The 13315-nt window shown below is 49.8% G+C and overlaps 2 protein-coding genes across 3 annotated transcripts; one reads left to right on the top strand and one right to left on the bottom strand.

Annotated features, from left to right (window-relative positions):
• Positions 1 to 185: 185 nt before the first annotated feature.
• srrm2 (serine/arginine repetitive matrix 2) lies at positions 186 to 7426 on the bottom strand. Of its 2 annotated transcripts, none has more exons than XM_062565790.1 (14): positions 7207 to 7426; positions 5932 to 6183; positions 5599 to 5694; positions 4925 to 5104; positions 4718 to 4801; positions 4568 to 4630; positions 4447 to 4479; positions 4102 to 4197; positions 3855 to 3969; positions 1947 to 3772; positions 991 to 1599; positions 828 to 896; positions 623 to 730; positions 186 to 511 (listed from the first exon to the last, which is right to left on the bottom strand). In XM_062565790.1, the coding sequence occupies exons 2-14, from the start codon at positions 6177 to 6179 to the stop codon at positions 457 to 459; spliced, it is 3582 nt and encodes a 1193-aa protein (XP_062421774.1). In that variant the 5' UTR covers positions 6180 to 6183; positions 7207 to 7426; the 3' UTR covers positions 186 to 456. The 2 variants fall into 2 exon arrangements, with proteins under 2 accessions (XP_062421774.1, XP_062421773.1); XM_062565789.1 differs by having other exon boundaries at positions 1947 to 3775; positions 7207 to 7424.
• Positions 7427 to 8026: 600 nt separating this feature from the next.
• On the top strand, positions 8027 to 12567 carry arl6ip1 (ADP-ribosylation factor-like 6 interacting protein 1). The gene is made up of 6 exons (XM_037477150.2): positions 8027 to 8196; positions 8950 to 9083; positions 9517 to 9636; positions 10873 to 10990; positions 11353 to 11437; positions 11742 to 12567. The coding sequence occupies exons 1-6, from the start codon at positions 8161 to 8163 to the stop codon at positions 11858 to 11860; spliced, it is 612 nt and encodes a 203-aa protein (XP_037333047.1). The 5' UTR covers positions 8027 to 8160; the 3' UTR covers positions 11861 to 12567.
• Positions 12568 to 13315: the final 748 nt, after the last annotated feature.

Here is a 13315-nt window from a genome sequence, read left to right as displayed (position 1 = left end):
GGTCAAACTAATGCAAACAAATCCTAATACGATCAAAAGCAACAAAGTGGAATGTCTCTGATGGATTAATGATGATAATAATGATTGGATGTTAAAATAAACCTGTGTATTGGTATTCTAAACATCAGAAAGGTTATTTGTTGTTTGACGTCCCACAAAAACCAGACAGAAAGATGCCACACAAATAAAATGTACAATTGTCTTTTATTAATCATTTCCAACAAAGAAATTAATCACATTTCATATTCTGCTCACATCGAATGGAAAGTTGAACCCGTTACATGATAAGAACCAAAATACAGGCCGCTCATATCTACAGGTCGAACGCAACTAACAGTACAAGTATGCAGGAACATCGTGGAACGTTGTCGGGGACTCGTTCGGGTCGTGAGCCACGCGGAGGGTTCACCTACTGACCCGTGGCCGCGAGGGAGGGAGGACGCACGGCGACGCGCCTCATTTCCTCCGCCTGCCGCCTGCCGAGCGGCTCGGTGACGCTCTGCTGCCGCTCCTGCAGACGAGAGGAGTCGTTTGAATGAATGTAAAACTAGTTTAATATTCAACACTGCTGCTGACCCCCGCGATGCTTCACGCCATCACGAGGGTTTGATTCCCTACACACCTGCGGCTCGGCGAAGGCGGCGCTGCTCTCAGGTACTTCGGGGGCGAGTAGCTGAGTGAGCGGGAGTCCCTCAGGGAATCAGCGGGAACCCTGGGAGGGGGGGCGGGGCTAAAAACGACCACAGAGTCACACACACACACAACACTGGGACTACAATCCCCACAATGCCCTCTGCGGGACCTTTGACCCCAGCAGCCAGTCTTACCTCTTCTTCTTCTTGGGTTCCTTTTCATTCTCGGATGACGAAGCAGAACTCGGAGCTTTGATCGTCTTCCTGTTAAAACAACAAAGCGGAAGTCATGTGACCAATCAGAGGCGGCGCCATACAGTGGAAACATTCTTATGTGTGTAGCCCCGCCTCCACTCACCCTTTCCCTTGCTCCTCTTCGGAGTCGGAGCTGTCTGAAGAGGAGGAGGACGAGGAGGAGGAGGAGGATGATGATGATGACGATGAGGAAGATGAGGAGGAAGAGGAGGAGGAGCTGCTGCTCTGGTTGGCCTTCTTGTTGCCGCTCGCCTCCTTTCCGTTCACGGCCCGCTCGCTCCTCGCCGGTGCTTGCGGCGGCGGGGGGGTCGTCCCTGGCTTGGCGTCCGGAGGAGACTTCCTGGGGGGGGCGTCGGAGCGCCTGGAGTCCGACTGGGAGCTCCTACTACCTGAGACTGGGTTGTGGGAGGAGTCTCTGGGAGGACCGACCTTCTGCCCTCCGTCCTCTTTCTTCTTCTTCCCGTCCTCGTCCAGCGGGGCTTTGGCCTCCTTCATCTCTCGCTGCGGCGAAGGCGAGGACGAAGAGGAAGAGGACGATGAGGAAGAGGACCTGTGGGGCTGCGGAGCCTCTTTCGGGGGGAGAGGCTCCTTCACCCGTTGTCTCTCTTGCTCCCTCGGACGGATCCTCTCGGGTTCCCGTTCTCTCGCCAGATCTCTGGAGGCCGAGCGACTGCTCCTCCGGCGCCGCTGTGGGGAGGCGGAGCGCCGCGGCCTGGAGGAGAAAAACATCAGACGGGTTGGTTTGAGCAAGACCCCCCCCTCCTCTTTGGCCCCCATCACTGGATAAAATCACTTGACGGGTACTTTTTTAAAGATGTGTAACTGATGTTGGATCAGATTCCACCTTAAAGGACCCATGAAGTTGACATGGTCCCTTTAAATGTCTCAGTCACTCGAGCATGAGGAACCACAACAAAGTGTTTTTGGATGGGGAGACGTGGCAGACACCCAAATTAACATTGTGGCCCCTTTTAAACATCTTAAATAAATAAAAATACATATTTGAATAGCATTGGTTGAAAATGTACATGTGTTACAGCATTAGAGTCATTTAGTTACCTGTTGGGGGGGCTTTGCCTCCTTGGACTTCTAGACCTCGACCGGTTGCGCCTTCTGGGGCTTCTGGACCGACCTCTGCCGGTAACCCGCTCCCTGTCCCTCTCCCTGTCCCTCTCTCTGTCCCTCTCTCTGTCCCGCTCCCTGTCCCGCTCCCTGTCCCTCTCCCTGTCCCTGTCCCTCTCCCTGTCCCTGTCCCGCTCCCTCACTCTGTCCCTCTGCCTCTCCCTGTCTGACCAGGCAGGAGGAGGAGAAGCTCTCCTGGATCTGGGCGGGGGTTCCTGATACTGCCGGGGAGGTGTCCGACGTGGTGGGGAGGTGGTGGTGTTGTTTTTTGGGGACGGAGAGCGTGACCTCCTGGCTGAGGGGCTGGACCTTGCAGGCCTCCTGGCTGTGTCCCTGTCCCCCCTGGTTCTGTCTGCGTGGGCCTCGGGGGGGGAGGACCTGCCGGGCTCTGGTCTGTTGGACGGGGGAGGAGTGGGGCTGTCCATCTGTGTGGGGCTGTAGCGCTCCTGGCCTTTGTTGCCCTCGGCAGGCGGTCTCCCCTTGTCCCGCTTGTCATCTCTCCTCCTCTGGCTGGGGGGAGGCCCCCCCCCATCGGGAGCAGACGCCGGGCTCGCTTTGCGACCGTTGGCCAGATACCGTTCTACTGCAGCTCTAACGGCAGCCGGGGGGGCTTTTTCTGTCGCGTCGGACCCGTCTTTCTTCGCCTTGCCCTCATCTTCAGAGGAGGATGAGGAAGAGGAGGAGGCGGAGGAGGAGGAGGAGGAGGAGGAGGAGCTATCGCTGTCACTACCGCTGCTGCTGCTGCTGCTATCGCTCCTGCTGCTGCTCCCGCTGCTGCTGCTGCTCTCCCTTTTCTTCTCAGCCCTTTTCTCCTTGTCATCCCGCTGCGTCTCCTTCCTCACTGGGCTCCTCGTCTTCTCGCTTATTTCCGCTCTCGCTCCTCTCGCACCGTCTCTCCTGCTCTCTGCAGTAGGGCGCACCTCCTCGTCTCTCTTTCTGCCGCCCTCTTGTTGCCGCTGCATGTTGGGAGGCCGCTCCTTCTCCTTAATGCTCTCGCTGTCTTTTCCCCTCCTCCTCTCGTCCTCCTTCCCTCTCAGGCAGCCATTGGAGACAGGTGAGGTCTGTCCTGCGTCCCTCCTCCTGAAAGGAGACGCCTCTTTCTCAGGCCTCCTGCCAGCGTCTCTCCTGGTTTCATTGGTTGACCGGGAGTCCGGACCTCTCTCAGTCCTCCGCTCCCTCTCTGCGCTCCTCTCTCTCCTCTCCCTCACAGGGGGAGGCGAGGGGGATGACGAGTCACGTCTCTTTTTGTCCTGTTTATTCCTGTCTTTTTCCTGTGCAGTGTCTCTGCTCCTCTCCCTCATCTCAGGTTTTGGGGGGGGAGGAGGAGGAGGAGAAGGAGAACGGGATGAGGAGGAGTCATGCCTGGCCCTCTGAGGAGCAATCTCCTTCCCCTTGTCCCTCTTTTCTCTGCTTCTGGAGCGCCTCCCCCTCTCCACCTCTCTGCTTCCAGGGCTCCTTCCCTTCTCCTGCTCTTTGTTTCTGCTCCTTGAACGCCTCCTTTTCTCCACCTCTCTGCTCTTGGATCGCCTCCTTTTCTCCACCTCTCTGCTCTTGGATCGCCTCCCTTTCTCCACCTCTCTGCTCCTGGATCGCCTCCCTTTCTCCATCTCTCTGCTCCTGGATCGCCTCCCTTTCTCCACCTCTCTGCTCCTGGATCGCCTCCCTTTCTCCCTGTTTTTTTCTGCCTGCGGTGGTGGAGAAGGGGATGAGGAGTCATGTCTCCTCTTGGAGGGCCTCTCCTTTTCTCTCCCATGATCGGACCTCTTCTAGACGAGGGAAGATGTGTTTGTGTCATTTTATGTTCACGAGCCGAACAAACATCACAACACAAGGTTTGTAACTCACCCCTTCTCCTCCCTGATGAGGTCGCCTCCTCTCTGGGGATCTCCCCTTTCTCCCCTCATCAGCTGTCCTTACTGTCTGGTCCGGTTGCCGTGATCTCAGCGGCGCTGGAGACTGACTGTTATCAGAGAGAAAACAAAAGTGCTTCGTCACAAGCTGGATGTTCAGATTCAGGCCGATGCGTTCCAATGAAAACGTCACTGCCTTTGAACAATCTAGCCCCAAAATGTCATGACATCATCTCTGGTACCTGTGGGCGGAGCTGGAGGAGGCGCCTCTATGTCGCACCGGAGGACTTTTATTCTTCTTTGTTTTCTTCTTTGACTTCTGCTTCTCATCTGAAGAGCTTTGAGTGGAGACACATCGTTACACGTAATCCACACTATTTGTTCAACATGTGACACCGGAGCAGCTTTGATGATGACGACGCAATGAAGACCCAATACTCAAGAGACACTTTTCACTTTAACAGGAGCAGAACCAGCTTTGTGAGCGAGACCCAAAATGCTCCTTTTAAGGTTTGAAGGAAGCAGAAATGATCTGCTGGTGGATCATGAGGCAGGTCGGATGTGATTCTATTGGATGTAAAACCCACCTTTCTCCTCCTTCCTCCTCTCCTGACATCCCACTGAAACAACATTTGCAGTCGATAATCAATAATCAAAGTCCACGAGAAATAAACTGAATATATCCTCAGGACATATTTGAAGGAATACCTTTTCTTCTTCTTTTTGGATTTCTTCTTCTCTCGTCGAGGAGACGGGGACGGACTCTCTGAGCTTCTCACAGAGAATAAATAAATGTATTCTTATACACGCATATAAATATATAGACACTTCATTGTCAGGAGCGTTTCCTCCTCTCACCTGTCTCTGTTCTTGTTTTTCTTTTTCTTCTTCCGACTGCGCTTCTTGGGAGGAGAATCAGAATGATCGGAATCCTCCACCAACCTGAGTGAGCAGAGGGGTCAGAGGTCACGCCAGGGGCCCAACGAGGGGCTGTGTGCAGGTATTTATATATATATATATATATATATATATTCATCCTAGGTGGGTGCGCTGGGCCTCACGTACGTGTATTTCTGCTGCCTCTCCCTCTCCAGGCGCTCCTGCTCCTTCTTCTCCTTCTCTCTCTCCTTGCGGTCGGCGTGGAAGGACGAGCCATCCACGTAGTCGCTGGAGATGCCGAAGGCGGCGCGGAGGCGGTCGTTCTTCTGCTGGTTGGCCGCGGCCAGAGCGTGAGTCTCTGTGGCCCTGAAGGGGGACACGAACCACAGCTTTGCATTATGGACACTGCACCACGAGATTCAATAAAGACCTTTTAGGTTTCCTGGATTCATGCTTTAGAGACATCCAAAATATTGATTTTATTTGATATATTTGTTGCACATATCATTTAAGTGTCCTTCATTTAGCTGTTTAGTGCCCCCCCTCCTTTTCAACCTCCCGTATAAAGTAAATACATGTGGATGTAGACGCTTGTGTATAATCTGTCTGTATAGAAGTGCATGAATGTAAAGGTTAGCATTTATACCCCCATAAACTATTGATACCAATAAAAAATAATGATTATTTACTACATATTAACCGATACATCAAATGCAATATTCATGCATCGTTTTCATTTCCAACAATATACGGGTTTGATGTTTTAATAATAAAATGTCTCAATATTTACATCCTGTTGTATTTGTCCTCTCAAAAGACAAAAAACAAATGGATCACCACATCAGCTGTAAGTGACTCACGTTGGTCTGTCCGAGGTGACAGGAGCCGGCTCCTGCTTCTCCTGCAGCATCATGCGGAAAGTGTTCACTTTCTCCTCAATTTCTTCAGCCGAGTACCTGAGCAGACAAACAGACACGGGTCACATGACGGGACGATAAGTGAAGACGGCAAAATCCGACACAGCTGAAAGTCCTGGAAAATGTGTTTAATGAATCAATAACACAGGTTTCACATTTAAAGCCTCTGCGTGGTCCGTATCCATCACTCATAAGAACCTACAGAAGCCGTGGCTCATTTCCTTCGAGTGTCCCCACCCGAGTGGTCCAGAGACCTGATGCAGCGTCTTGTCTCACCCTTGCTCCTCCATCATGTCCTGCAGCTCGGCACACTTGACCTCCAGCTGCCTCTTGCGTTGGTGCTCCAGGATGTCGGCGTTGGGCTGTCTGTTGAGCTGGCTCTCCAGCCGCTCGCGGTCCTTCTCGTCCCGCTCGCCGCCGCGCTCGTCCCGCGGGCGTTTGACCCGCAGGCTGGACAGGTTCCGCTGCACGTAGCCATTGGTGCCGCTTCCCCGGGGAGTCGTCAGGCCAATCCCATTGTACATGGCTCTGCAGAACCACAGATAGGAAGCGGGCTTAGTTCATTTGATATAAAACACGTGTCCACAGCACGCTCCTCTAAATGAACTCAAAAAGTCAGTAACTACAGATCGACACACGGGTCTGACTGGTACCTCGATTAGAAGCAGTATTGTGGAGTTAAGTTTTCAGATTCATTGGTTACATGTCTTTGTTTAAACAGAAAAGATTAAACGGCTCTTTTTGTATACGGCTAAAAAAAAATATTAAATCGTTTCTTTGAGCTGAAAATAAGGGGAATTATTTGCATCGTTGAGTGTCAGTGCCACGGAGCACGTTAGTTCCACTAGTGACGAGCATCTATATACAGGCTTTACCTGCAGACACATCTTCATACAGGAATATCTGCAGAATGCAGAGAGGAAACAACGAATCCTCCGAAATGAAAAACAGATCCTTGTGGTTAAAGATAAAACTTCAGAGTGACTTTGTTTTCTAAGATGGCTGACAAATTACCCAAAAGAGATTCCACATCTCCGGCATGGATGTGTTATGGAGGCAAACACCTCACGGAGGTTGCTGCCATAATAACTAAAGCAGTGACGTCCGAAGAAGACTAAAACGACACAAACAACTTTAAATGTAGAAAGTGTGTCTGGCTCCTCTCAACGAACCGTAGTCGCTGAGATGACTCGTGAATCATTAGCTGGGTGCGTTTGTACATCGCAGAGTCCACTTAAACAGCCACAATAATACATTTTATTCACAATAAAACGGATTTTGATTCGCATTCACACGTGCGCCAGAACAGGCCTGTTACCACTTCAGTAAGACAGCAGATCGATGATGAGAAGACGGCAGGATAAAACGTATAAATAAGAAGCTAGGACTCAATGGATGAGGCCAACGTGGACGATTACCACTGTTCTCTTTTTGTTGGAGAAGCAACACGGTGATTTCAGTTCTGCGCGTTCAAAGAAAAGGCCCAACCACACGTATGCGCAGCGAACAATTCCCACCTGAAGCTAACATGCTAACGTGTTGGCTACGTACCAGTGTTCTTCTCCGGGCGGGGAGAGGGATGTGGCGGGAAATACTTTCCTGATGAAACACACAATAAAACGGAGCGTGAAATAACGGAGTCTTTCGAACCGTGGACAAATAAAGAAACACGGCTAACGTCAGTTAGCTGTCGGCAAGCTAGCTAGCTGCTCGGATCTGCGAACCGAAGCGAGAACGAGACGAAAACTGGATGACGTCACACCTACGCACCGCACGCTTAAAGCGCGATGCGTTCAAGTGTTCAAGGAGAAATGAGAATCAGCTTCTGTGTAGACAATTTTGTTATGTTTTTAACGATAATAATTAATTATTTGTATTAATAGTAATGAATATCAGTTTATGAGTATTATCAGTATCAATATTGTTATGATAAATAATTAGTAAACTAATGCATTATTGGAAATATAATGTTAAAAAACAAAGAAAGTGTTTTTTTGGGGGGGGGCTTTGTTGTTGGGACTGTTCTTATAACAGAAAAGCGGGAGTCCTATTTAATAACAATAACGAATGGTATGTACAAAACAAAACGTAATGGTAATGTGAACTAAGGACCAACCAAACAGAGGTTACAGTTGATCATTATTTGTGTAGATAAAGGAAAAAGTTGGGCATTAGAAGAATTACCATAATTGTTATGATTAGTCGTATCATTGTCATTGCCTAAAGGTTTGATATAGCTGCCCATAGAGAATAAACTATTATTCAAATGAATCCTACGGCATTCTACATGTGCATCTTGGAAGACCCGCTTCCGCTTTGCAAAGAGAACATACAACTACATTTCCCAGAAGGCCCTCTGCTGAGTTTGACGCAAATTCTGACATAAATGAAACCTGCCCGAATCCGACCGTTAGTGACGCCGCAGTCAGACAAGAGGTGTCCTTCCTGCTGCTCTACGGGGCCGTTTACCTGCTTAGAACTCACCGATAGAACACATCAGAGACGATGGCTGAAGGCGATAACAAAAGCGCAAATCTGCTGGTGAGTATGAACACCATTTCCCGGACGAGCAAAGGCTGCGGTCAGCCGAGTGGGTGTTAGGAATAGTTGCCGTTAGCATTAGCTGCTAAGCAGCTGCGTCCAGGCGGCCGAGGATGCCCCCGATATGTTGTGGATGTGTTATTCTTGGTGAATTCCATACCGACCTGACAAGCGACCTCTGGCTGCTCGACTCGCCGGGACCTGCCAGAGAGCCCCCGCTAGGCTGCGGCTGTGCCCGCGGCTAGCTAGGCTAGTTAGCTCATTCGTTAGCCACTTTAGCTAGCGTTCGTTTAATACGCCAGTTGGCTTCCCCATTTGTAACCCTACTAACGCCGCTTACCCCCCCCACCCCGCCCCCACCCGTATGGCTGGCTGACACCGCCACTCGACGTGGGTAGATTAAACGTGTAATTTCCGCATAACACTTCCTCTCTGTGCTTTCTGTCGTGGAGGCACAGACTGCACAGTCATATCGGGAGGGTGACGTCCCGTTCTCGATGCCCTGCTGATGGCCACGGGCCCCCACGCCCTCCACGAGGCGACCTGTTAACGCACATCGGAGCACACAACGAAGCTGTTGTTGAGGATTGAATTGATTCGAACGACTTTGATTCGTGCTGCTGGAGTTTAAGTTAAATTGTCTCCCATTCTGACGGCCACCCCAGAGTTGTTCCCCAGATAATCACTCTTGATAAGCGTATTGCCTAATCATCAGTCCCGTGGTGTTTCTTTTAATGTGTACACTGTGTGCAGGCCCAGGAGACGGCCCAGCTGGAGGAGCAGCTGCAGGGCTGGGGAGAGGTGATCCTGGCCGGAGATCGGGTTGTACGCTGGGAGAAGCCGTGGTTCCCAGGAGCGCTGATGGCTTCCACCACCCTTCTCTTTATGTGAGCCTACTGTGCTGCACACACACACACACACACACACACGTTATCATTGCAGTCATTTCCACACTGACTGATCTGAAGCAGTGATATAGTTGTTGTTTAGATGACCGTATGGGTAATATTCCTTAATTTGTCAGTTCCTCTTGCACCAATTCTCCATCTGAAGAATCCAGACCACCGGACTGGTTTGTTGGTGTCCTGGGGACTTTGTGCTAACACAATGCATTCCTTCTTTAATGGTACCTGAATGCACCGCCATCCATCTCTGGTTCAGCCTGACTAATATGCATTCATTGCTTTTCTTTGCAGATGTTTTTAAATGTCACACATGTGCATGAATAGAAGTGGTTCTAAGCTGAGAAGAGAAATAACTTGTGAATTCCTGGGTGCATGAGCCGTTGAAATGAGTGTTTTCTGACTGTTCCTCCTGCAGGCTGATTTACTACCTGGACCCGTCCGTGCTGACTGGACTCTCCTGCGCGGTCATGCTGCTCTGCCTAGCCGACTACCTGGTGCCCACCCTCGCTCCCAGAGTCTTCGGCTCCAACAAGTGGTGAGAGCGCTAGGATGATCAAATTAGACCCAATTTCCTACCTCTAGAAATATTCCCTAATCTTTGGTTCAAGCTGAACCTTTCCTCATCGCACCAATGTGCCACCTGCAGGGATGTCTTTGTACGACTGAATACGCATGAGTAGTAGGACGGGCCTGAACTGTTCTTTGGTCTACTCGATGACTCATGTCAGCATGGACTGCAGAGCAGACTGATGCCCGGGGCTTAGTTTGCCTTCTTGTTGGTAAGCAGGAACAACCAAAGATGGTGCTGTGACATGGGAACCAAAGCAGTTGGGAGAGTTTCTTGCTGTCACTCCTCTGAATGTTGTCACCTGAAACCCGCCCTGTACCGAGCCCGTCCGTTTCATGGAGCTTTGACATTACACAGCGAGCTGTGTGGATCTGATGGTGACAACCAGACACCCGGGACGAGATAGAGTAACAGCCTGCACTTGGCACAGCGTGCACCAGACTCCTTCAGCGCCTCCATATAGAACGCTGCATCAGCATGACTGCTGCGCATTCCGCGGGCCGGGGGGGGGGGCGGACTATTAGCACCAACACCGTGTGAGGTGGTCGTGGTGTGGAACGTGGCCCCCTTTGCATCAAGATTAAAGCAGCAGCAGCAGCAGCGGGAGTGGGGGGGGGGGGCTGCGGAGCTGCTGACAAGTCACACGCCTGGGTTTAAAGGGCAGCGTTGTATTGGTCTGTGGGTGAGATCCAGCTTGAGATCTCTCTGAACCTGCAGCAGTCAGCTGGAAGGCTTTAACGCAGCCATCAGCCGCTCTGACAGCAGGGACAGAAATAGGGTGTCGATGGTTGAGCAGATCATAAAGCCCAGCTTCCCTCTAGTCGGGTCCTTCTACTGTCGACTCGCTGTGCTCCAGCATCATAAACGCCACAGGACGTGTTCTGAATAAACAACGTTGTGAACGCTGCTTCTGCTTAAAGAGAACTCCATTAGTTCCACATTCATCTTTATTCTCAAGGGAGATTACACATGGTGAACACTCCCTAAGAATCTTCACTTGATCAGCTTTGAAAGGTTCCACGTCTACACAATGAGGGAAATCTACGTGTCTAATCTTTAGCATGAGACAAGCTGTCATGTGACAAACCACCAAACGTTTAGGCTTCCTCTGGCCCAGATTAAGAGGTATTGTTTGGGACTTTGCGTCTTAACCAAGACATGAGTTGAGCGGTTGGTCACGTCCTTGTGCCCCCCCCCCCCCAGGACCACCGAGCAGCAGCAGCGCTTCCATGAGATCTGCAGTAACCTGGTGAAGACACAGCGTCGCATCGTGGGCTGGTGGAAGCGTCTCGGAGCCCTGAAGGAGGAGAAGCCCAAAATGGTAGATGATGATTTAAAGGTGTAATCCGGCTATGTGGCGCGCACACACACACACACACACACACACACACACACACACACAGCGGCCATCAGCCTTGATCCAATGGGAGGATTCCTCTGCTCCAGATAAAATGCCCTCATCTGATTTTGCTCTGCTGCTCCACTTAGCAGACATCAAAGTGGGTTACAGCCTGTGATGGGGGGGGGGGGGGGGGGGTGATCATGATACTCTTTAGCACTCTCACACACACACACACACCTTAATTGCATTCTTAAATTCAATGGCCACTCTGTTGGTTTCATGGTGTGTTGGAGATAAATGCAGTGATGGTTTAATGGGACCTTCTGCTCTGACCCCCACAGTACTTTACTTCAGTGATCAGCAGCCTGCTGGCAGTGGCCTGGATTGGACAGCAGGTGCACAACCTGTTCCTCACCTACCTGATCGGTGAGTACATGGTCTGCGTGTGTGTGGTGGAACGGCACTGTATCACACGGGCTGTTGGTCTGTGTCATGTTGGGTGGGGCCTGAACGTCATTAAACTGATTAAATAAACTAAACGTTGAAGGAAACTTGTTCAATAAGCCGCTGTGTGGTTTCATGTTCTAATTCAGAATAATTATTGGTGTAAAAGTGAGGAAGTGCTCTCTGATCTCTGAAACAGGAAGTCAGAGCAGGCTTCCTGCTGCTGGCTCAGACGTGTCAATCAACAGTCCTGTGTCCACTTCTCTGAGCTGCTTCTCTTCCTCAGTGAGCTTCCTTCTGCTGCTGCCCGGCCTCAACCAGCACGGCGTCATCTCAAAGTACGCCTCCATGGCCAAGAGGGAGATCAACAAGCTGCTCAAACAGAAGGAGAAGAAGAACGAGTAGAGGGACGTGTGGAGGCTCAGCAGCGATGAAGGGGGGGGGTGTTTTGAAGAAACTGAGAGCAGAGCCCAAAGAAAAGCCTCCTGCTCCTCGGTCTCTGGGACGCACCTTTTTATTTCCTCACACATTGGATAAGTTTCATTTCTCTGGAACCTCACCACCCCATTTGTTCTTTGAATTTACCCACCACGCATGCATGCCATGAAGGGTATCTTAATATTGTCACAGCACTGAGACACACACACACACACACACACACACAGAGGCTAAAGCTCCGGTCTGTTTCTTATGTTGAGTCTGCTTCATTTTAAGGTGTCAGTAATGCTTTTAAGCCATTCCCTCTACTTGGACAAAGTTACTACTGAGATGTTGTAGCATTACTGCATCATTTTAACCCTCATAGATTCCTCACAGTATTTTATTTTCCAGAAGTTTTGTCTCTTATGGACAGGTCATGTGAATTGTCCAGTTTTTGCTTATTCTGCTTTGGTTGTGTTTAAAGATCAAATTGCTGACATGAAACTGGATTTAAAGAGTTGTTTCTAGATGGAAGCTGCTGGCTCCTCTACAAACTGGTGTAAATAGACCCATCTGTCCTTCTCTTATTTATGTTTACTCTCCTTTCTTCTACGTTAACGTCTTTCAACTCATTACATTTTTTTGTCTTGATTGGAGTTCTTTTCAAAATGAATAAAGATGCTTTAAATGACTTCCTTCCATTGGTCCCATGTGTCTGTTTTCACAGCTTTGAATGTTGCTTTAGGGCAAAACGGATTATAAAATAATTTGGAGCGACCAGGAATATGTATATTTCATCCTAATCAGAATAAAAGGGGTGTGTGTATATATTTGAAGCTTATGTAGATTATTGCTTGAAAAATGTGAACAGAAATCCTCAGGTGTTTGACAGATGACTTGTTCACCTATTGAAATTAAAATGTAAAAATGCATATGTTTTGCACAGGAAAGATTAAACCTTCTATACATTTACCAACCATTAACTATTTTAAATTTACACTAAAATGATTAATGAAGAGCCTCTATGTTCTTAATCAGTTTATAGTTAATAAGCACCTATGTTGATTCTTATTGTTCACACATCATTCATTTAACTTTGACACGTGAATATATTTGCTCTGACTACTTGTATAATTATTTAAACTTAAAATAACATGACGTCCCGTTGCGCCCCCTGCGGCCGCAGGAGGAACCGCACGGTGAGCGGTGTACCGGGTCCCCCTCCTCCCGATCCCCCTCCTCCCTTCAGTCCGCTACACACCGAGAGCATCTCCTCTATTTCACGTCAGAGGCGGTTCCTCGCTGCTCGAAATGGCATCAAACGGTAAGAAAACCGGTGATGCTGAATGTCGGCGTTTGAAGGTTAAGACGTGACGTCACGTTACGGCGATCAGCTGGTAGCATGTCGCTCATTGATGGATGTTGGACAATTGTTCTGTT

The sequence above is a fragment of the Pungitius pungitius genome, chromosome 12 (genome assembly GCF_949316345.1).
Source record: "Pungitius pungitius chromosome 12, fPunPun2.1, whole genome shotgun sequence".
Lineage (NCBI taxonomy): Eukaryota > Metazoa > Chordata > Actinopteri > Perciformes > Gasterosteidae > Pungitius > Pungitius pungitius.
The sequence above is the reverse complement of the archived record's forward strand: the minus strand, read 5'-3'. Positions and strand labels throughout refer to the sequence as shown.

Bases quoted from the DNA above. Each gene is read 5' to 3' on its own strand.
- arl6ip1 (XM_037477150.2), top strand. From the start codon at position 8,161: ATGGCTGAAGGCGATAACAAAAGCGCAAATCTGCTG. The intron at 8,197-8,949 runs GTGAGTATGAAC...CACTGTGTGCAG, and splicing joins ACAAAAGCGCAAATCTGCTG to GCCCAGGAGACGGCCCAGCT. The intron at 9,637-10,872 runs GTGAGAGCGCTA...CCCCCCCCCCAG, and splicing joins GTCTTCGGCTCCAACAAGTG to GACCACCGAGCAGCAGCAGC.
- srrm2 (XM_062565789.1), bottom strand. From the start codon at position 6,179: ATGTACAATGGGATTGGCCTGACGACTCCCCGGGGAAGCGGCACCAAT. The intron at 5,695-5,931 runs GTGAGACAAGAC...TTGTCTGCTCAG, and splicing joins GACATGATGGAGGAGCAAGG to GTACTCGGCTGAAGAAATTG. The intron at 3,970-4,101 runs GTACCAGAGATG...CTCTGATAACAG, and splicing joins TCCTCCAGCTCCGCCCACAG to TCAGTCTCCAGCGCCGCTGA.